Source organism: Nycticebus coucang, chromosome 7 (genome assembly GCF_027406575.1).
Source record: "Nycticebus coucang isolate mNycCou1 chromosome 7, mNycCou1.pri, whole genome shotgun sequence".
NCBI classification, from domain to species: Eukaryota; Metazoa; Chordata; class Mammalia; order Primates; family Lorisidae; genus Nycticebus; species Nycticebus coucang.
The window spans coordinates 54969252-54992612 of NC_069786.1; the positions used below are offsets into that span (position 1 = coordinate 54969252).

The following is a 23361-nucleotide window of genomic DNA, read 5'->3' on the forward strand; positions in this document are numbered from 1 at the left end:
GTTTTTTTTCCTTCTGGATGCCCAGTAATGGGATTGCAGGATCAAACGGGAGGTCTAGGTTGAGTTCTTTGAGGTTTCTCCATACTTCCTTCCAAAAAGGTTGTATTAGTTTGCAGTCCCACCAGCAGTGTAAAAGTGTTCCCTTCTCTCCGCAACCGCGCCAGCATCTGCAGTTTTGAGATTTTGTGACATAGGCCATTCTCGCTGGGGTTAGGTGCTATCTCAGGGTGGTTTTAATCTGCATTTCTCTAATAATTAGGGATGGTGAGCATTTTTTCATATGATTGCTGGCCATTCGTCTGTCATCTTTGGAGAAGATTCTATTCATCTCTCTTCCCCATTGATATATGGGATTGTTGGTTTTTTTCTTGTGAATTAATTGAAGTTCTTTAATAGATCCTGGTTATTAAGTGTGTTTGTCTGATTCAAAATATGCAAATATCCTTTCCCATTGGATAGGGTGTCTATTTGCTTTGGTTGTTGTCTCCTTGGTGTACAGAAAGTTTTCAATTTAATTAAATCCCATTTGTTTATTATTGCTGTTGTTGCTATTGCCATGGCAGTCTTCCTCATAAAATCTTTCCCCAGGCTGATATCTTCCAGTGTTTTTCCTATTTTTTTCTTTGAGGATTTTTATTGTTTCATGCCTTAAATTTAAGTCCTTTATCCATCTTGAGTCAATTTTTGTGAGTGGAGAAAGGTGTGGGTCTAGTTTCAGTCTTTTACATGTGGATATCCAATTCTCCCAGCACATTTATTGAAAATGTCACTGACTTTGAAGGACAATCTAGTTCTCATAATTTTCAAGGAAAAATGTATGCATGACCCTGGGGTAGATGGACATGATTAACGGCATCAATTCTTCATTCTTCCCTCTATCCGTGTCATATGCAATGTGACTTTGCAGCAGGTTCCATCAACAGGAAGACTGTATCTTCCTATCCCTTGATTCTGAATTCAACCATGTGAACTTCTGTGCAAGAGGATATTAGCAATTGTGATAAAAGTAGAGATTAAAAGTGTAATTGTACTCTTTCTCCTTTTACTCTTGTGCTTTGCCCATTATTGAGGACATGACCGGAGCCAGTTGACCGTATACATATAAGTCCAGGCAAGATCAGCAAAGTTGCTTACATAACCTCTAGCTGGTTCCATCTGCACAGTTAATGCCACTAAGATTTGATGGTTGTTTGGTATCCAGCATTATTGTGGCAACAGGCATACTAGATACAGAAAACATGCAATGCCATTGATTTCTTCTGCTGGCAAATTTGATCTAAATACATCATCATGATATCTCTTATAAAACATGTTAGGAAGTACTACTTTATAGTGTAGTTGATGGAAAGTAAAAGGAACCCACAAATTATATTCATTGGTAATGAATATGATTGCTAGCACCTGAATCATTTGAACTCTAATTAAATTCCTATCATTTCTTGAATGCAGGCATTATTGTATTAAATTTCATGATCTAATCTTCACAACTACCTTATAAGGTAGGCAAAATTATGCCTAGCTTACAAATAACATAACAATGGCTTATAGAAGTTAAAAAGCAGAGCTAAGATATAAAACCCACATCTTTCTGACTCCATGGTCTATATAGTATAATCTGTAGAAATCTTTAGGCAAAATTTGAATGCTTTGAAATTTTAATTAAAAACTTAACCTCATGTCTTTGCAATAGTTCAAGTGAAGTTGGTTACTATGGCTAATTTTCCATTACCGAGATTTTTTAAAAGAGGGAGGAAGGGATGTAAAAGGTTTAATTTTATCTAGTAAAATCGAAGTGTTAATGAATGATAAAATGGAAGCTGACAGTAAAGTATATCTCCAACTTCCTAGTAATTTTCAATATTAGGTTATATGCATCACTCAAAGTTTCTGGGATTACACAGAAAGGATCTCCTGATCATTCAACACTATGAGAATTAAAAACCTATCAACTGACCCGGAGTGTCAGCAACCTCTAGTAATAACACACCCAAAGACTATCATTCTTACCTATAATAATGCCAGATAATTTTTCTAACATTTAAGAATTGAAAGTTTTGAACTCCACAATACAGGCCTAACTGTCTTAAGATACAAAGATATACTAAGTAATTAAAACGATGTTTTCTAGAAAACATGGCATAAGTATGATCTATTGCTCCAAGCAAAATTGATGTTTTCTCATAGAAGTTCAACTATTTTTTTTTTTTGGCGGGGGCTGGGTTTGAACCCACCACCTCCGGCATATGGGACCAGCGCCCTACTCCTTGAGCCACAGGCGCCACCCAGAAGTTCAACTTTTAATAAGAAATCCTATAATATATATAAATGCATATTTGGATATGCATTTATCAATCAATTTCTTTCTTTCCTTTTTTTTTTTTTTTTTTAAATAAGAGGAAGGGCTTTATTCACCAGCTGGGAGCTTACGGCATAGAAGAATTCCAAATGGCCGTGCTCCCCAACTGCCTTGGTCTTTCCCTTTTTATTGACAGTCAAAATGTTCCACCTCACAGGTACCCTTCTCATTGGCCAGTTTGAATCAAGTGGGAGATGCTATTCCCACCCCTACAGAACTACAGGATTTCACAGAACTTGGAAATTTCCAAGTTTCAGGAAGTTAAGTTTACAAATTCCCAAGAGCTGAGTCACCGTGGCGAGGACCCTGCATATGTATTCTTCTGGTCTCCTTGAGAAGACCTGTTCTTCTAGACCTCACCCTTCTCAGCTATCCTCTCTCATTCCCCCCTTTTGAAACTACAATATATTTTATTTGAGGTATCAATATCAGCTTGTTTCTGTAGGTGCCAATATTAATTACTTTTCAGCCTTGAGGTTTTAGGGACTGTGACTCTTCTTGGGTTCTCCTACTCAGGCCTTAATAGTACCGTGGTGGTGGGCTAATATATATACACGAGTTTTTACTTTTCCCTGTGACATTTCCCCCCTTTTCCCAAAGTTCAAAGTCCAATTAAGACAAGTCCCTCGAGGAGTTTCCTCAGGCTTCAGCTGTGCGTTGACCAGCCAACTCCCAGTATATGGCTGGAGCAGGGCATGCTGATTGTCTTAAAAGTTATCTTTACTTTCCAAGGGGCAGTGAATCAATTTCAAACCACATACAAGGCACAGTAATTTTTATTTTTCAACTTTTTGGACAGAAAGAACATTAAAAGTTCAACTCATATCTTTTCATTTTAGCAAGGAATATACAATCTTGCCTAATTATTAAAAGTGTATATAGTTTAAATTTTACATTGTGAATGTTTGGAGAAGATGTAAAAATATATATATATATATATTTAGAGACACTATGGAAGAAAGAAAATGAGTTACAGACCTAGAAAAGTTCACCCAGACTCTGAGGAATAAACTATTTCTAGTATCTTCTCATTTATTTGGTATATGGTTGGTAACTCTATTAAGCTGTAATTAATTTTTGAAATATTCATCTGAAAAATATCTTTTATGGTTTAAGAAACTGTCTTAATTTTGAAGATAAAAGTTTATTTTTTAAACAAAGTTTATTTTTACACAAAATTAGAGATATTTTGGACATAGCCTTTTTGATTTTTAATCTTTTAACATCTCTAAAATCAGAATGTGTCTAATAATTGGCAATACTTTTGTAGTGTTACATGTTAAAATAATGATGCATCATATAGATTACTTATATACCATCTCTGTTTCTATGATAGATGAAATGGAGGGGTTCTATTCGATATTTTGGAAAATTTGAGATGTTAACAATCTCGTCAAATAAACAGGTTTATTTATATAGGCTGAAAGTCTATCATATTCGAACATTTTCGGTTTTTTTTCTTCCTTTTTTTTTTTTAAAGAGAGAGAGTCACTCTGTTGTGCAGGCTGAAGTGCAGTCGTGTCAGCACAGCTCACTGTAACTTTGAATTTCTGGGCTCAAGTGATCTCTTGCCTCAGCCTCCCAAGTAGCTGGGACTACAGGTGTACGCCATCATGCCTGGCTAATTTTTCTATTTTTTGTATACATGGGTTCTCACCATGTTGCCCAGGTTGGTCTGGAACGCCTAGCCTCAAGTGATCCTTCTGCCTCAGCCTTCCAGAGAGCTGGCATTATGGGGCCTGGCCTCCTTACCAGATTGTTATTTGTACTCTCTGAGAAATCAGAGCTCTCTTTTCACAATGTTTAGATATACATTCAAAACTCACATTTATCTCACTGTTCTGAATCCTTCTTCAAATTAAGTTCAGTCTTTCAGTCTAGTTAAGTGCTAGTAGTATAATATATAAGAGAAACTTCTAGAATCTTCTCAGATAACCCCCCAAACTGTTAATGTAGAAGTCTTTTAGAAATGAAGTGATAAAGTGATTCATTCTCTTTTCTTCTCCTACTAATACCATGCGATCTATATTCCATATACCTGTAAATATTGATAATTATTTATTTACTGTTATTTAATCCTTATATGTACAATGAAAAAAAAAAACACATGAACACAATAAGATCAAAAGTAACACAAGTTGCAAGATGCAAACCAATACAACAAGGGAGAACTATGTAATTGAATACAAATCAATTTGAAATCCTGAGGAAAAATACTGGGTAAAATTGAACTTCTCTTATGTTACAATAAAAATATAATTAATTTGGTAAATTTAAATTTGCCATGTTGAATACATGGTATAATGATATTTGTATTAAATTATTTTAGGGAGATGAGTCTGAAGAAACCAATAAAATAACACATGAAATACTTGGCTAACACACTAGGGCAGAAAAAGAAACTTACATAATATTTAGTTACATGCTAGGTAGTTAATTTACATGCCATCAGTTGAAGTATGAATTGGAACAAAAATTGAAAATAGTATGTGTAAAATGTTTAAATATGTACAATATGTATTTATTTCAACAGTGTGATGTCAAAGATCCAGAGTAGCTTAAATAGACATCAAAAAGAGACTGATTAAATGAAGTATGGTAAAGACATTAGTGGCATCACATAATATTCAGCCATTAAAAGAATGATGTTGGATGGCGCCTGTGGTTCAGTGGGTGGGGCTCTGGCCCCATATACAGGTTCAAACCCGGCCCCGGCCAACTGCAACAAAAAATAGCCAGGCGTTGTGGCAGGCGCCTGTGGTCCCAGCTACTCGGGAGCCTGAGGCAAGAGAATCGCCTGAGCCCAGGAGTTGGAGGTTGCTGTGAGCTGTGTGATGCCATGGCACTCTACTGAGGGCGATAAAGTGAGACTCTGTCTCTACAAAAAAAAAAAAAAAAAAAAAGAATGATGTTGATTTGTAAGTAAAAGATATTCAAGATAGAGTGGAAAAAGAGCGAGCTGAATAGCACATACACTATGAGTCCATTTATTTTGGTAATCAAAAAGACCATATGCACACATATGTATATGTGAGTGCTGGAATGTGTTTGTATGAATGTGCACACATTTCTGGAAAGATGAACAAAAACCTGTTAATTATTTTACTGATGAGGATTGGCTCCCGTAGCACAGTGGCTATGGCGCCGGCCACATGCACGGAGGCTCGCGGGTTCGAACCCAGCCCAGGCCTGCTAAACAACAATGACAAGTACATCAAAAAAATAGCTGGTATTGTGGCAGGTGCCTGTAGTCACAGCTACTTGGGAGGCTGAGGACAAGAGAATTGCTTAAGCCCAAGAGCTTGAGGTTGCTGTGAGCTATGATGCTATGGCACTCTACAGAGGGCGACACAGTAAGACACTGTCTCAAAAAAAAAAAGAAAAAAATTATTTTACTGATGAGAATAAGAGTATTTTATTTTAAAGCAGTGGTTCTCAACCTTCCTAATATCATGACCCTTTAATGCAGTTCCTCATGTTGTGGTGATCCCCAACCACAAAATTATTTTCGTTGCTACTTCATGACTGTAATTTTGCTACTGTTCTGAATCGTAATGTAAATATCTGATATGCAGGAGACCCTCAAAGGGGTCGTGACCCACAGGTTGAGAACTGCTGTTTTAAAGCATTCTGTTCTATGAGCTTTTATCATGGATATTTGTTCTATAATAAAAACAAAGCAATAATAAAGAAGCCAATATTATCATGGTGCTTACAATAAATTTTTCAGGCATTTCCTTCACATTTTGGTGTTTACATATAGAAATAGTAAAAAGCTCATGTGAAGAAGTAAAATTCTCTTCTAAGTTAGTTTTCATTATTAAACCTTCATTTTACATTTTCATATATCTTTACAGATGATGATATATATATTCAGACAGCCTTAAGAGAATCAGCATCTTAAACTGCAAAGCAGAACCATTTCATTTTACTCAGTCTTCTCTGTGCCATATGTATCATGGGAACCTTTTAATGATAATTTATGTACAATTTCAAATTATTATTATTTGAGGTTGGTATGACATGCACTTTGAGCTTGATAAATTATATATTCTAGTGATCTTAAAATACTTAAAATACTTTTGAAATTAAATTCATTAATTGGGCAATTTATATTTCAAAAATATATATACCATATCCAGAATATAGGAGAACCCAAACTAAAAGACTGGGGTTACTTACCAGTAATTGGAGTTCTCTGACTGAAAATTTACTCCACAGATCCACATATTTTGGAGGTATCCCCATGTACCACCTCAAGGAATCGGGAGCTGTTAAAATGAGAATTTCCAGAAGGTTGGCACGACCTTAAGGCATGTGCCAAGCGCTGGTTGATTCCCTTTCTTTGTAAGCCTTAAAAGCTTAACACCTACTTTTGTAATTCTAAACACACAGGGTAGGATGTATTTATGACTATGGTTCTTGAAAGATTACCTAATCAAAGAACTCCAGTTACCAGTGGGACTCCTTATTTTTCCATGTTATTCTTACACAAATATCTACACTTTAGAAATTGAGAGCAGTGTCAATCATTCCTAAGTCAAAAAGATAAGAATAATTTTAGTATACTTTTTAATAATTATTAGCATCAGATACATTGTTTCTTACCTTGAGCTTGCAGTTTTCTTAGCAATTTGGTATCTGTGTTATCTAAGAATTCAGCATTGCCAACATTTGGAGGTCTACCCTTTCGACGTCTCATCCTGGATTCCTCTCTTGCTCGCTGTCTATCTGGATTTGGTGGTCTTCCTCTACGACCTTCCATTGCCCTGATACGAGGAATGACATCCTCTTCTTTCAAAAGACACCACTGCATTCCCTTTTAATTAACATTTTATAAAAATAATATATTACAAACAAAATAAACATAAGAGATCAAAATGTCAGAAAATTCCAAGTAAAAATCATAGATACTTTGAAATGTATAAAGCCGACAAACTTTAAGGATTTTATTTTTTAAATTTAGATTTATAATTGTTCATGACCTTTGGCATTTCTTTCGCATTCTTACTTTAATGACTTAAGCTTTAATTAAATACACTACATAGAGATCCGTATCTGTATTCATGAACCTATAGCTAGAGATACATATACCTTAATCACCATTTCTGACTATAATGACCATAAAGTTAGCAGATATTTGAAAATACAGTATTAGTTCTGTGATGAACCTCTATGGATTGTTCTCGCAGGTTATTAGTTCAATCAAAAAAAAAATATGCTGAGGGTATGGGATGTCCAGCTTACAGCTTGGAACTTTGGTACTGTCAGCAATGAAAGACTGAATTAAATATGGATGATATTGAGAAAGGCAAGAAGATTTTTGTTCAGAAGTGTGCCCAGTGCCATACTGTGGAAACAGGAGGCAAGCACAAGACTGGGCCAAATCTCCATGGTCTCTTTGGGCGGAAGACAAGTCAGGCTGCTGGCTTCTCTTACAGACGCCAATAAGAACAAAGGCATAACCTGGGAAGAGGATACACTGATGGAGTGTTTGGAGAATCCGAAGAAGTACACCCCTGGAACAAAAATGATCTTCGCTGGCATTAAGAAGAAAGGAGAAAGGGCAGACTTGACAGCTTATCTCAAAAAAGCTACTAATGAGTAATAGCTGGCCACTGCCTTATTTATTACAAAAGAGAACTATCTCACAGCCTTTTTTGTGTGTACCCTAATTTGATTGGTCTCATTTACCAGAATTCAGATCATGAATGAGTGACAGAATATTTTTTTTGGACAGTCCCAGTTTAACTAAGACTGGGTTATAGTTAAATGAATATGATCGTTTTTTTTTTTATTTAATAGTGATTCCAGTTCAGTAAATCACTGTTTTCCATTTCTAAAGATGAGGTCAGATTTAATTAGTGATGTTTACCTTTTCACAAAGGTAGTAAATTGCCATCCAAAACCTATTGAAGAATGGTTTTATATTAAGATTTATATAACTGATTATGTGAATATATTTAAATACTGGTGAAATTCCCTCACTGTCTCAGAACCAAATAAGATTCACTGGCATTTTAATTGGTGTTCATTAGCCTGTTAAAGGTGAGGGGTGGAGAGAAAGTAGCAATATCTACTTTGTACTTTTGATCTTTATTATGCCAATCTAATTTCCCGGGGTCTACTAAAATGCTACCTTTTATTTATTGAGAGGCATTTTAATGTGGTTTGTGTGTAATGTCAAATAAAGAATATTTAACATTTATTTTCTTTTATAGACAATCTATAAGGTCATGCTTTTAAAAGTCAATATGTCAAGAAATGGCAAATTAAACTTTTGAATTATTTACTACCTAAGTCAGGCTAAGTTATAATTTGGGATTGTCTTTCAACAACTCTTCAGAAATGCCTAAAACTGTGTAACAACTGTATGTGTGTGATTGGCAATAGTGCTTCTGCCAACTCATTACATGGATTAAAACAGAAGAGATATACACAAATTTTTAAATTATGTGTGATCATAACATAATTTAAAACAAAAATCACAGATCACAATTTTTTGACTGCCTGATTTAATGACTAATGACAAAATTTGTACAATAGTCCTTAATACCATGCAGTAACTTACCAGTCATGGTACTAGATTGTGATCCTCTAAGACGCTTAAACTGGAATAACACTTGACTAATTCACACTTAACTAGTTTCTTTGGCCAGAATGAGAAGTGCAGCATTTATGCCAGGCATGGATAAAAGAATACTTCTAGTCATAGCTCTGTGATGTGTAACACCATGTAATTATACACTAAATCATTTTGTGCACAGTCCATGCCATACGTGTTTAAATATTGCACTTGATCTTAGCCAAAAGGCCAAGAAGTGATGCCATACACATTTAGAGTAGTCTTTGGAAATTTTATGGAGATGGTGAGCCTGAACTAAGCCATAAAGAATGGCAAGGGAAATAAAGGAGAGAGCCGTGGCTTTGTGGGATAGTAAGGAGATTGGGAAAAGGGCCTCATTCATGATTTCAAAAGTAGTAAGAATGATTAAATGAGCCTTTGATGTCTGGCAAAAATGTCTTGTTAAAAAAAAAAAAAAAAAAACACCTATGCTGTCCAAATAATAGATGAAAAGTTTCTCTTTATAGAAATATTACGAAAAGAGTTAGAGTATCAACATATTGCAGTATCTGATGAGTTAACAGATCTAAGCATTGCACTTGAATGGCTGCCTATTAAAAAAAAAAAGGAGACAAAATAAGACAGTCATCCTCCTGATGGAGGCTCATATTATCATCTATAATGTAGTCCCTCTAAAAAAAAAATCTAGAATTCATCAAGTCTCTAGATTTAATTACAATCACTTTAAAGGAAACATAGGGTGAGAGGGACATGTTAAAACTATACAGCAAAATCCAGCCTGTAGGAAATTCTACAAGTGATCTAGTTTCTTCATCAATTAAATTGCAAGAAGTAAAAAAAAGAAAGGCTCAGCACCTGTAGCTCAGCGGCTAGGGCACCAGCCACATACACCAGAGCTGGTGTGTTTGAACCTAGCCTGGGCCTCCCAAACAACAATGACAACTACAACCGAAAAATAGCCGGGCGTTCTGGTGAGTACCTGTAGTCCTAGCTACTTGAGAGGCCGAGGCAAAAGAATTGCTTAAGTCCAAGCGTTGGAGGTTGCTGTGAGTTGTGACGCCACAGCACTCTACCGAGGGCAACACAGTAAGACTTTGTCTCAAAAAAAGTAAAAAACCCCCAAACTGGTGTAAGATCTGATGAATCTTGAAAGTTCTATCAGTCAGTCCCTATCTGTGGACCTTATTGGATATTGATTCAAATAGATATACCGCTAGGAAAATTTTAACAAGAGACAAGTAAAAATTTGAACAATGACTGATAATTGATGGCATCAAGAAATTAGTATTTTAAATTATAATAATGGTACTATGTTTATGTCGTTATATATTAATGAGAGTCATTATCTTTTAGAGATACAAAAGGAAAACATTTACAGATGAAATGAGATGTATTAATATAAGATTTGCTTCAACAAATTATGAAAGGAGAGAAGCCGAGGGGTGTATATGTAAAGCAATATTGGCCATAATGATAATTACTAAAGCTGCTAACAGGTACATGCTACATATTATTCTATCCACTTTTGTGTGTATTTGAGATCTCCCATTAAAAGCCTCTTGGTGGTAGCACACACCCCAACATAGTGCTTGTGTATTGGAAGAAAACCCTGCTTAGTGCATATATAATCTAAGTCTGGTTTCTGTATATCCTGCATGTGTCATTATATTTATTACCTTACTTAAAGTACAAAATAACATGTTCAGAAATGAGAGCTACCCTTATAAAATAACTATCTTACTATATCTTACTTTTTCTTAAGAGTTAATAATTACTTCAGTGTGAAGGCTAAAGAAAATTTCAAGATGGCCTTTACCATTAAAGTCCAGTGGTTCTCAACCTTCCTAATGCCGCAACCCTTTCATAAAGTTCCTATGGGTTGCGACCTACTGGTTGAGAACCACTGTCTTAAACTAATCTCAAGTAGAAATTTTGCTTGAACTGCTGGGAAGAATTCTGCAGCCAAATACAATCAGAAATTCTTCAGTTTTATTTAATAACGTGATTCCTGACTCCGGGCAAGGAGTCTATGAATATCTCAGTTACTGGGTAATGGATAATAGCTACATCCCATGTTCCAAGCACTGTGTTTTGTTTCAGGCATTTTGAATATATTATATGCTTTAATTTTCATAACATTTCCATCTCATGTGATGGGTTTTATTGTCTTTACATTACAACTGAGGGAATCCAGGCCCACTGAGGTTAAGTAATTTGTCTGAGGTACAGAGCCAGCAAGGAACAGCATTATGAATCAAATCCAGGGCTGCCTGTCAAACCTGTGCTCTTGACCACGTCCCTGTCCTAAATTGACATTACAAAGGTGTCCTTATACTTGATAAGCAACTGATCACAGTATTCAGCCATAAAAACCTAGCCAAGATTAGGTGAAGGAAAGACTGTGTTAGAAAAGAATTAATGGGGGCATTCGTCCTTTCCTTCTTTGGGATGTCACACCATGTCCCTGCTCTGCTCTCCTTTTTCTCTCTCCCCCTGCCCCATGTTCCCTTCTGTCACTCCCTGCTCTCTTCTCTTTCTTATCTCTTCCTCCCACTCTTTTCCTTCTCCAATATAAAATAAACATATAAACATATTTTATATCCAAAAAAAGAAAAAATAACACATATAGTTCATATCTATAAGCTAAAAAGAATACCTCCACTAACTACTTTCAGTAATTTTCATGTTAAAAATAATTTTGAAAATTGAGGAAAATGAAAATATTTTTGCTGAGTTTTATTTTTTATGAAATCAGTAGGAACAAAAGCTGTATGAAGCACATTTTCAGACCATAAACCACTAAGAAGGACGATATCGTAACAGTTTTGTATTATGTTCAGCAGCAGGGGAAGCTTTTGATTAGGTTTTCATTTTTCTATTATAGTCTTAGGCAGAAAGTATTATATAATTTGAAAAATATAAAAGTAATATTCATCATGCTTGGAATAGAAGAGAGACTAAAAAAGGAGTCTGTTAACAAATCTGCATTCAGTTTTTAATATCTTTTTTTTTTTTTTTTTTTTTTGTAGAGGCAGAGTCTCACTGTACTGCCCTCGGGTAGAGTGCCGTGGCATCACACAGCTCATAGCAACCTCTAACTCTTGGGCTTATGCGATTCTCTTGCCTCAGCCTCCCGAGCAGCTGGGACTGCAGGCGCCCGCCACAACGCCCGGCTATTTTTTTGTTTTGTTGTTGCAGTTTGGCTGGGGCTGGGTTTGAACCCACCATCCTCGGCATATGGGGCCGGCGCCCTACTCACTGAGCCACAGGCGCTGCCTCAGTTTTTAATATCTTATTAATAACAAAATCAATTTTTGGCCAAGATTTAAAAAGTTTTATCAACTTATTTTTTCTTATCCAGACATAATTTTTACAGTTACATTTTTTCACCTGGAATAATAAACATATGTCAATAAAAACTCAAAACATGTTGGTGACCCAATTTACCTGACAAATACAGTGATATTTTCATTTATATTTTGCCCTTGGCATTTAAGAAGTAAATACTTTCCAAGTAAATACTTTCTAAGGAGATTGTCTATATTAGGTACATAAAATACCTTGACTACTGCATTTTAGAAGATTAGAAAAGGATGCTTAGGAAAATCTCAGCCTTATGTTACAGCTTTAATTCACTGAGGAATATACATAATTGTGGGTAAGGACGAATAATATTTGTCTCAATAAACTTTTCCTCAGGAAAAGCTTATATAATTTGTATCACTTGATTCATATGCTATTGGCTTTTTCGTCAATCATAAAGTACATGCAAAAATAATTCATCCTTTTAAAAATTTCTAACACTTAAGGTAGTAAATGACTCCTAAATGTTTTTTTACTAAGATATAAAAGATATAAAAAAAAATAAAAAAAATAAAAGATATAGATAAAAAAAGATGATCAACACAATGGAGATGGAGAAAGATTAAGTTTATATTATTTTAATTCCCATTTTCAAGGATTGCTATAATAATTTATATCCTTAGTAACACATTCACTTCTATAAATACTACAAAGAAAAAAAAAGCAGGTTTATGCTTATTTCAGATGATTGAATAAAATGAACCACATAAATAAGTAAATCAAACTACATTAAGAATGTAATATAGCACAAAATAAAGTTTCAACACACCACTTACATATTTACTGAGGCACCTCACTCTGAGTAAGGAAAAACATCATACAAAGGTGAACTAGGGTCCTTTGCTATCCTAATGTGGATGATCCAAGGTCTATACCTTGAGCAGTAAAAACTTAGAAGAGTTTGGAGACTGACACAGGAAGGTCTGAATTGTCCACATAAATATTATGATATTCAGCATTAGGGCATGGGAATTAGAGCTAGAAAGGAAGGTGAATTGTACATTGGCATTTCTGGAGAAAGAACTAACTGGTATAAGCCAGGCATGACGGCTCATGCCTGTAATCCTAGCACTCCCAGAGGCTGAGGCGGGTGGATTCCTTGAGCTCATGAGTTCCAGAAGAGCCTGAGCAAAATCAAGATCCTGTCTCTACTGAGGGAAGAGGATTGCTTGAGCCCAACAGTTGGAGGTTGCTGTAAGCTATGATACCATGACACTCTACCCAGGGCAATAGCTTGAGACTCTTGTCTCAGAAAAAAAAAAAATAATAATAATAATAAAATAAGTGGTATTGAAGACTGACTGGATGTGAAGGAAAAAAAGCCTGAATGTAGACCAAAAAGGTGATTAAGGTTTGGAGTAGTCTCTAAATGATACAGGAAAGGGAAATAAATGGACAGTGAGTTTTCCTTCTTAAACAAAACTAAGTTACAGGATGAAGAAATACTTGAGATAACTGGCAAATAAATTTATTCTCTTGAAGTTTTTATGACTTAAAAAGTAAACAGAATTTTAAAGAAAAAACAATTTTTTTTTTTTTTTTTAAGAGACAGGGTCTTATCCTGTTACTAGGACTGGAGTGCAGTGGTGGGAACACTGCATGCAACCTTGAACTCCTGGCTGCAAGCAATTCTCCCACTTTAGCCTCCCAGAGTGCTAGGATTATAGGGATGAGCCATAGTGCTCAGCCAGAACATATTTATTTTGAATGAATTAAGTTTTAAATGTTCTCTGTATTTGGAAATTCAAAAGAGATGAGCTACTATGAAATTTAATGCCAATATGACCTTCTTATTTCAACATTTCTATTATTCTTTACAAACGACACTCCAAAGCATCGTTAAACATTTCATGAGCAACTGGTTTGTTTTTACTTTATCTTATAGACATTGAATTGCTAATTAACTGGGTTTCTCATGTTTCACTTTTGAAAGCTAGAATAAATCTGGCTTGGCAGCAAGGTGGATACATTCTCAAGTCCCATTCCTACTTTAATTTCATATCCCACCTTGTCTTTTTCTTTTGTTGCTCCCATTTTGTTTGATTTTTTAATATTTGTAAGCTGATTTATTTTTGAGGGAAAGCGCAATATAATTACATATAAGTAAATGCAGTAAACTTGTGTACCAAAAGCCAATTCACTGAATGATCTATTTGCCAAGTTCCTGAAGATTTTTTTTTTTAAGTTTTAGTATCCTGCAAAAATTTCACCATGGAATTTGTAGTCCTGTGCCACTAAATGCCAGTTTCAAATTAACATTTGAGATGCCTACTACAACACTTCTTGAATGCTAAATGTCATAAGTGAATGAATGAACTTTCTCCTACTCATATTTTTCTGAATAGGAACCTGTATCTACTCCAGTCCTGGCCTCTGGTAGTAAAATTGCAGTAGTGTTATGTTTTATTTTTTGATAAACAGGGTCTCATTCTGTTACCCAGGCTGGAGTGCAATGGCATAATCATAGAACACTACAACTTCAAATTCCTGGACTCAACTGATTCTCCTGCCTCAGCCTCCCAAGTATTTGGGACTATAAATGTGCACCACCACACCTGGCTAATTTTTCTATTTCTAGTACAGATATTTGGGGGTGGGGGGGCACTCACTGTTGCTCAAGCTGTTCTTAAACTTCTGGCCTCAAGGAATCCTCCTACTTCAGTCTCCCAAAGTACTAAGATTACAGGTGTGAGCCACTGCTCCCAGCCTAATTTTAAAAAAGTTCCTTGTAGAGAGAGGATCTCTCTATGGTTACTCAGGCTGGTCTCAAACTCCTGGACTCAAAGAGATCCTCCAGCCTTGGCCTCCCAAAGTGTTGCAATTATAGGCATGAGCCACCATGCCAGCCCTATGTTTTAAATCTGTATTAAGATTGGAATTAATTGGAATTGTCAGACCAATTCCAATTAAGGGAATTGGTCTGACAATTTAAGGTCTTTTAGCCATTTAGTGAATTGATAATTTACCTAATTGATTTTTGGCTAAATGATTTTCAGTAAATTTAACTATAGCTTAAGCAAAGTTAATTTCTTTTTACCTTTCTCTTTGACAGTATACGTCCATAATAACTTACTTCCTAATAATTAGTTGATATAAAACTTTTAGAATGTCTTACTTGGCTTGGCGCCTATAGCTCATGCAGCTAAGGCGCCAGCCACATATACCAGAACTGGCAGGTTCTAATCCAACCCAGGCCTGACAAACAACAATGACAACTACAACCAAAAAAAAGAAAAATAGCCCGGCGTTGTGGTGGGCGCCTGTAGTCCCAGCTACTTGGGAGGCTGAGGCAAGAGAATCACTTAAGCCAGGAGTTGTAGGTTGCTGTGAGCTGTGATGTCATAGTACTCTACTCAGGGCAACAGCTTGAGGCTCTATCTCAAAAAAAAAAAAAAAAAAAAGATGTCATACCTAAAAGGAACTTGATCTTAAAGACCTCCTATATGCATTTACATTACAGATAAGGGAATTAAGTGGGCTTCAATTTTTCAAAGTAACATAGATGTTGAATCATACTGCCAGGAATCTAAGAAATATCTTATTAGGATATGAGCAAAGCAAGACTATTAAATATTTTTGACAAGATTTGACATTTCATCTTTAAAAAAACATTAAAATTAATATCATCAGAAAAATCCGAATTTTGCTGTATTTCCTTGTATCTGTTTCATAGTTTAGTATTACGTCTATTTTTTTTTTTTTTAAGATGGGGTCTTACTCTATTACCCTGGCCAGGCATCATCATTGCTCCATTACTGCAACCTCAAACTCCTGGGCTCAAGCAATGCTTCTGCCTCAGCCTGCTAAGTAGCTGACACTAACAGGTGTGTGCCACTATGCCTGGCTAATTTTTTCTTTTTTGAGAGACAACATTTCTTATTTTCTTTTTCTTCTTTTTTAAAAAAAATAAGGTGTTGCTCTTGCTCAGGCTGAAGTATTGGGGATTCTTAGTCAACCCTAGTCATATAGTTTATTAAAACTATATACTGAATAGCACTTTAAAGATGTGAAAAGAGTAAGAACAGCTATCTATGGAGGTGCCATCTATTAAAAACAGTTAAGATGTGATTTGACAGAATTGTTTCCAAATGCTGACTATGCTGTCCACTTAGAGGAGGTTACCCTGTCTTATCTTTCAGTAACTCCTCCTAGCTCCACACTTGTATTTATACAATTGGCCTTCTGTAATAGGCCTCACCTCACCATAAAAATCCTACCTGGTATATCAGTGACATAAATTTTCAGACTTTTAGATTTCTGGTACTGATCTTTCATGTTCTCAGTGTCCATATGTGCTCACAGCTATGTTGCACTAGGGGTGACAGTTAACAGCAGAGTTGAATTAGAACTCTGGTTGTTGGCTCTTTCGTTCTTTACTTAATTCAAAATAATTACTGGCTTTACAAATTGCACTGGAGACTGTGTTGCCACCTTATTATGAAGTCTCCTCTTATTCTTTATTAACAAAACCCTAATTTTAGCTGGGCAGTGTTGTGCCTAGTGTTTTATCTTCCCCAGGGAATAAGCGTCTCTAAACCAGTGATCCTAACTTATACTTTCTTATACTCGTTGGTTTCTCTATGAACAGTAGTTTGTACTCAAAGTCATGCTTTCAGCTTTATTTCTTTATAGTAAAAGGTGTGCTCACTACTAAATTTTTCTTTATGGCAAAATGCTTTAAGGAAAATTAATTTGGGGAAAAAATGCCTGGCACATTATGTGTTTGCTACAAATATTGATTTAACTTTTGGCATTAAAAAATGCATGTCAAATGAATTTAAAAAGCAACATTTTTAGTAATTTCTAACTTGTTTCTTCTTTGCATCTTTCTTTTTTTGACCTTTTTTGGCCTGATATCAAAAGACAGTCAATACTCTTAAATGCTTCTAAACCTACTGCTTGACAAAACAATAAACTTAATTATAATGTTTATGGTTAAATGTTTAGTTTTCTACAATTCACAAGAAGTGCTTTTCAAAATAGATCATCATATATTTCAAAATAATCTTTGTCATTAACAATTTACTTTGAAGTCTTCTGATGGTTCTAAGAAAAATGTGAATATCTCTTACCTCTGTGTTGTATTTAGATAAATAAAAATAGTGCCATTTTATATTTACCAAAATCTGTCTAGTTCAACCTTACTTTCTATTATTCTGACAATCAAAATCAAAGTAAAATAAAAAGTGACGAAGATTAAGTTCATGTTTTTTATAATGTAGAACAGATAACTGTAAGAAATCTATTTACCTTCATAAAAGTAGAGTCTAGGCAGAAGTGTCCAACCTATAGTCCAATGGCCCCATGCTGATTTTGCATAGACTTTTTTTGTTTATCTGTAGTACTGGACATCACAAAAAGCATGCACAGACTGCCCTCCCCCCCCTTTTTTTTTGCTTATCAGCTTTTATTAGGGTTTGCATATTTAACAAGAACAAGACAACTCTTATTCTTCTAATGAAAAAAGGCTGGACAGCCCTGGTAGATTAAAAAAGCAGAGACAGTAATCTATTTACCATACACCTTTTACAAATGGGTCTCAAACAGTCTTTTAGCTATTACTAAAACAGCTAAAAGAAATGCATTATAAGGTAGCCAGCTAGTACAGCATGTACTATTATTATTGTTTTGTTCCATGAAGGCTCTCAACCACCTAACATAAAGATTTTTACAGAAGCTTGTAAGAAGTGTTTGATCAGTAGATGCTGACAAGTAGTTGATTCTACAAATCTCTTAACACATTTGTTAATAAGCAAAATAAAACTGATAATGAATGGATGAAGGGCTCCCTCGCCCATTTCTTGTGTAATCCTACTTATTTGAATTAAGGGCTTCTGTTTCATCTTTCTTTAAAGGTAATCATTAGATTATCCTCCTTCAGTTTTGATGAATTTACTTAAATTTTAATAAATATAAGTTCTTACATCTCTCATCTCATTATGCTATACACAAAATCAATATTTTCAAGAAATGTTTGCTATTAAAAAACAATCACTATTTTGAGCTCAGAAATAACTCGAATCTAGACGATTAACTTATACAAAATAACCATTTTCCACCACAGATATGATCTTCTAACAGAAATTATTACTAAATTTCATCTGTAAAATATAGAGCTTTAGAATACCACTGATGTAATTTTTGAAATGCCTTAAGTAAACTTAGAACACATAGAACTGGTTAAGTTTTTTGGTATGTTTTAAGAAAATGGCTACAGTTTTCTAAGCTGTAGCTTTGAAATACATGATGGAAAAAATATGTTTCCAAGGAAAATGTCTTATCAGAAGAAGGATTAAGAATACTATTATCCCTTGGTATTCTTGGGGGATTGGTTCTAGGACTTTATTCCCATTAATAGAAAAATTTGCAGATGCTCAAGTTCCTGAATATAAAATGGATAGTATTTGTGCATTACCTATACACATTCTCCTGTATAATTTAAATCACCTCTAGGTAACTTACAGGATTTAACATAAGTGCTATCTTACAGTTGTTATACTATAATCTTTAGGGAATTGTTACAAGAAAATGGTCTGTAAATGTTCATTATAGATGTAATTAAAAAAAATATTTTTAATCTGAAGCTAATTGACTTCACAAATGCAGAACCCACAGACATGAAGGGGTGATTATATTAGTGAATCTGCAAATATAGCATTTCATTTGCTACCAAATACCCAAATAGATACATGAAGCTTGGAAAATAACATTTAAAATCATTATGTACAATCTCTGTGCTTTTGGACAACTATAAATTCTTAGCTTTATTGGCTTACAGAGGGCAGAAATATTTCCTTTTAGTAGATAGGAAATGGTTTTTTACATTATATGCATAAAACAAGCAAATTTTAGAAAATACAAAACATGCAAGAATATAGAAAACAAAAAAAACTGATCTATTGTAACACTACCAAATACATACATTATTCAAGCTTTGATATATTTTCTTCTAGATTTTAATATGCACAGTTTAATATTTATTCAGCTATCATATTATTTATATAGTTTGTATAAAAGCAAATATACTGTAACCACATGATTATCACTGCATGGTAAAAATGTCTTTGTGGCTAACCACATTTTATAGCTACAAAATTTAGGGTGATCAAAATTATTGCACATCATTCGTTATTGTAACAAAAATATATAATCTCTATTTTCACAGAAAATTCTTATATACTGTTTCTAATTAACCATATATTTACACATATGAATTGTATAACACATGCATAGTATATAGAAATGTATATTGCTTTATAGCTATATGCATCTCTAATTATCTAAAATATTTTTTGAATTACTTACCTTTTAACTACTGTTATCTAAAAGTATCCTGAAATAAATCCAACTTACTAATTTTTTTTAACTCACAAAAATGGTCTCAAAATTGTTAATATTTTCCCCTAGCATTCCGCTGAAATCCTGGCAACTTAACATAGTCTGACTTTAGTAATTCAGTATTTCCTTGATTAGAATTCATTTCAACAATGCAATAGTTTACTGATTGTATTTAATAAATAGTGAATTGATGTCAAAGAACATTCTGTTCTGTGTATAGATTAAGCCCAATTATCGCTGATAAAAAACTAAAAATCCTTTATGTATTGAATAGCAATTAGCTGTCCTCTCAGAACAAAAATCTACTTAACCTAAAATCATAAAGACATCTTTGGCGTCAATAATACAAAAATAAGACTGAAAAATACAAAGAATTTTAAAATAAGATTATTGCCTTCTGGCTGCACATAGTGGCTCACACTTGTAATCCCAGTGCTTTGAGGAGCTGAGCTGGGAGGATCACTTGAGGCCAGGAGTTTGAGACCAGCCTAGGCAAAAGAGAGATCTCCATCTCTACAAAAAAAAATGGAGAAATTAGCCAGGTGGGGTGGGTATGCACTTGTGCTTGAGAGGCTAAGTTGAGAAGATCACTTTAGCTCAAGAGTTTGTCTGCAGTGAGCTATGATTACCTTGCTGCACTCCAGACTGGGAGACAGAATGAGACCCTGCCTCTAAAAACAAAGGAAAACAAAAAAAAATTGCCTCTACAAACAAAGCAAAACAAAAAATTGCCTTCTAATGTGTTTTGGTACTGAAAACTGATTCAGTATACATGGAATGTGTAATGCTGAGGTTCAATAAAATTTTAAAAATTTGTTTGATTAAAGATTTAGTCTAAGTCTTATTTTTTTAACTTTAAGTTTAAAAATAAATTAAAAGACTATTTTTCTGTATATTTCTATAAACTTCAATAAACACATTTTGGTATTTTAGAACGATCCCTGAAGAGATGAGTAGATCTGGACATAACTTCTTCCTTAAAATGTCATGAAATAGGTTATATGAAATATGTGAAAGAATACTTTTTTAGAAATCTTCAGCTGTGGTTTTATCTCCTGCCTTGTTGAGACTATGTGACCTTAAAAAATTTCTTTAATCTTCTAAACTTTCAAAATAAGCCAGTTGTAGAATGAAGAAGGCCTTTTCCATTTCTACAATTACCAAATTAGAAGGGAAGATAGGAGAGAAAAGCCTGCCTATTCACAGAGAAAATATTAATTGCTAAAAAAAATTTCCTTCTGTACATTATAATGGGACAGAAGGGAGAAATGTTTAATCAAGAAAGAAAATATCAACTTGAGTTGAGGAGCATTTTAACCTCTGGGAAACATTTTCAGGCATATGATCTCATTTTAACTTTGCCATAATCATATGAGGCATAAGTATAAATATTATTGTCTCTATTTGATAAAGAAATTGAGGGAAAAGGAGACATTATGTTGTTACCCAGAATCCCAACACTGTTCCATGGATTAATGAGAATCTAGGTCTCATCATTCCTTAACTAGGATCTGCTTTCAATGGAGCTGATGAAGCAAAGGGAATAATATGCATATGCAGCTACATACAAGTAAGGAAAAAGGAAAAACACTAAAGGAAACCTAGAGGAGATGAGGTCTCCTTGGAGCGTCCTTTTTGTTGACTGGTAAGGTTGTGTGCCTGACCCATAAGATCAAAGGGAGCTGTGAGGATAAGTTCAGAAATGTGTATAATTTATTTAAAAACTCAATTTCTACAAAAATCAAAAGTTTACTCACTTAATTTTAAGGAACCAAAAAATTTTACCGATCTTGTGAAAATGCATCATAAAAGGGTGGCACAAACAAATGGATAAGATCTTTCCCGCAAACCAAGGCATATTTATCCTCTTTTGAAGTGACTGATAATGGCATGGTTTTCTTATTCACATTAGATTTTTAGAAACTGTTTTTAAAAATATAGGAACTAATATTTTCCTATATTCCACAAGAACATAGATACTTTTATACATGAATACATATAAGCTATAGAATTGATGGATTTAATAAAAAAAAAGCTTACTTAAATATAAAAAAGACGGGCAGTGCCTGTGGCTCAACGGAGTAGGGTGCCCGCCCCATATGCCAGAGGTGGCGGGTTCAAACCCAACCCTGGCCAAAAACTGCAAAAAAATTAAACAAAATAAATAAAAAAATGTGAAAAAGACATGGATTGTATCAAAGCTCCTTGTTACCGAAACACAGAAAATTGAGGGCTTAGTGAGTGCTTACCACAAAGTTATATGTACAGCTGTATGAATTAACTAACAAAGGCAATGTTTCAGAGTGTAGTGAGATTTATTTCATTTAGGTTACTATGGTACTAATTTTTGCTTCAAAGACTATACTTTTTAAAAAGTGGATACCTGCGGTCCATCTCTGGCTTCATAGAAGTCACCCACTCTTATTTTTGCACTGAAGCTGAAATTGTCCCTTGAGATATCCATTATTCCATTTCTGCTGAGATACTGAAAAAATCACATATTTTTCCACTTCAGGTTTTAATAATTACAACCCAGCTTTGTAAAGATGTATAGATAGCTTCAGGACACTAATGTTTTGTATACTCTATCAAGGGGCTATGGATTTTAGGAGATCAATTGGGTTAAGCATAATAGTCCCATATAAGAAATTATTTTGCATCAAGAAACTTTATCTGAGAAAGGAGTGTACTTTTTTTCACATGAGCATGCTTAATAGGCACCAAATGTATGCTATTTGGTGAAAAGTATGTACCTTTATTACTTCAGGGTACTGCCTAAGTTTCTTTCCACATGGAGCATAATATGCTACTTCTCCTTGAAGGCGCCCTCCAAAGTTTCTTATTCTTGTCTCTCTCTGCCAGCTACACATAACAGAAATGATAGTTATGAAAAATATAATTTTAAAAACACTTTTAAAATGAAAAAAAAATCTTTAAGTACACATGCTCTTTAGAAAATACAAAAAAAAAAATTCCAAATACATTTACTATTGAAATTACTTAAGTTTTTAGCTAATTCAACTAAGAAGTTAATCAAAGACTCAATTAACAATACTCAACTCCATTAAAATTTCGAGAAATCACAACTCATAGTACTTTGGGTACTGGATATCAGCAACAAGGGTCAATGTGTACTGATTTTTTTTTTTTTTCAATCTGAAAAGCTTTATGTGAGAAGGGTAAAGTAAATTTGGCTCTCTGCTATTTTGGGGCTCACATACATCCAAGTCTGAAACCTGTCGGTTTTGATTAAATTATTTTGGCCAAACTCTGGTTGAGTACTTCAATTTTAACCAAAGTGGTTTTTGCTGTCCTTTAACTCCTATCTTCATAAAAACTTCTGACACCTTAACTTTTTGCCATGTGATTTGCTCTGGGTTCTTTTCCAGCCCTGTTATGTTTGGCTGATGATCCCATCATAATTCTGCCAGATCTCCACAAAGTACTTAGGCTCAATTTCAGTTTTTTGACATATATTAACTTCTTTGCCCCATTGCTTTGGCTCTTTCGTTCTAATAAATACTATGGGTGGTGAAGCACGTAGCTCAGTGGGTAGGGCACTGGCCACATACACCAAGGCTGGTAGGTTGAAACTTGCCCTGGGTCAGCTAAACGACGACAACTGCAACAAAACAATAGCTGGGCCTTGTGGCGGGCGCGTAGTCCCAGCTACTTGGGAGGCTGAGGCAAGTGAATTGCTTAAGCCCAAGAGTTTCAG

At 34.6% G+C, this 23361-nt stretch overlaps 1 protein-coding gene and 1 pseudogene across 19 annotated transcripts in view; one reads left to right on the top strand and one right to left on the bottom strand.

The window, feature by feature from the left end:
* Positions 1–23361, bottom strand: part of BAZ2B (bromodomain adjacent to zinc finger domain 2B) — a 303102-nt gene that overhangs the window by 94149 nt on the left and 185592 nt on the right. For 14 of the 19 annotated variants that reach the window (XM_053596953.1, XM_053596946.1, XM_053596952.1 and 11 more), the window contains 3 exons: positions 22397–22505; positions 22027–22128; positions 6965–7175 (listed from right to left, as the gene is read on the bottom strand). In XM_053596953.1, coding sequence (XP_053452928.1) covers positions 6965–7175; positions 22027–22128; positions 22397–22505 — 422 coding nt within the window. The remainder of the gene's footprint in view (positions 1–6964; positions 7176–22026; positions 22129–22396; positions 22506–23361) is intronic. The other 5 variants (XM_053596957.1, XM_053596951.1, XM_053596956.1 and 2 more) reach the window with 1 other exon arrangement.
* On the top strand, positions 7548–7964 carry LOC128589971 (cytochrome c, somatic-like; annotated as a pseudogene).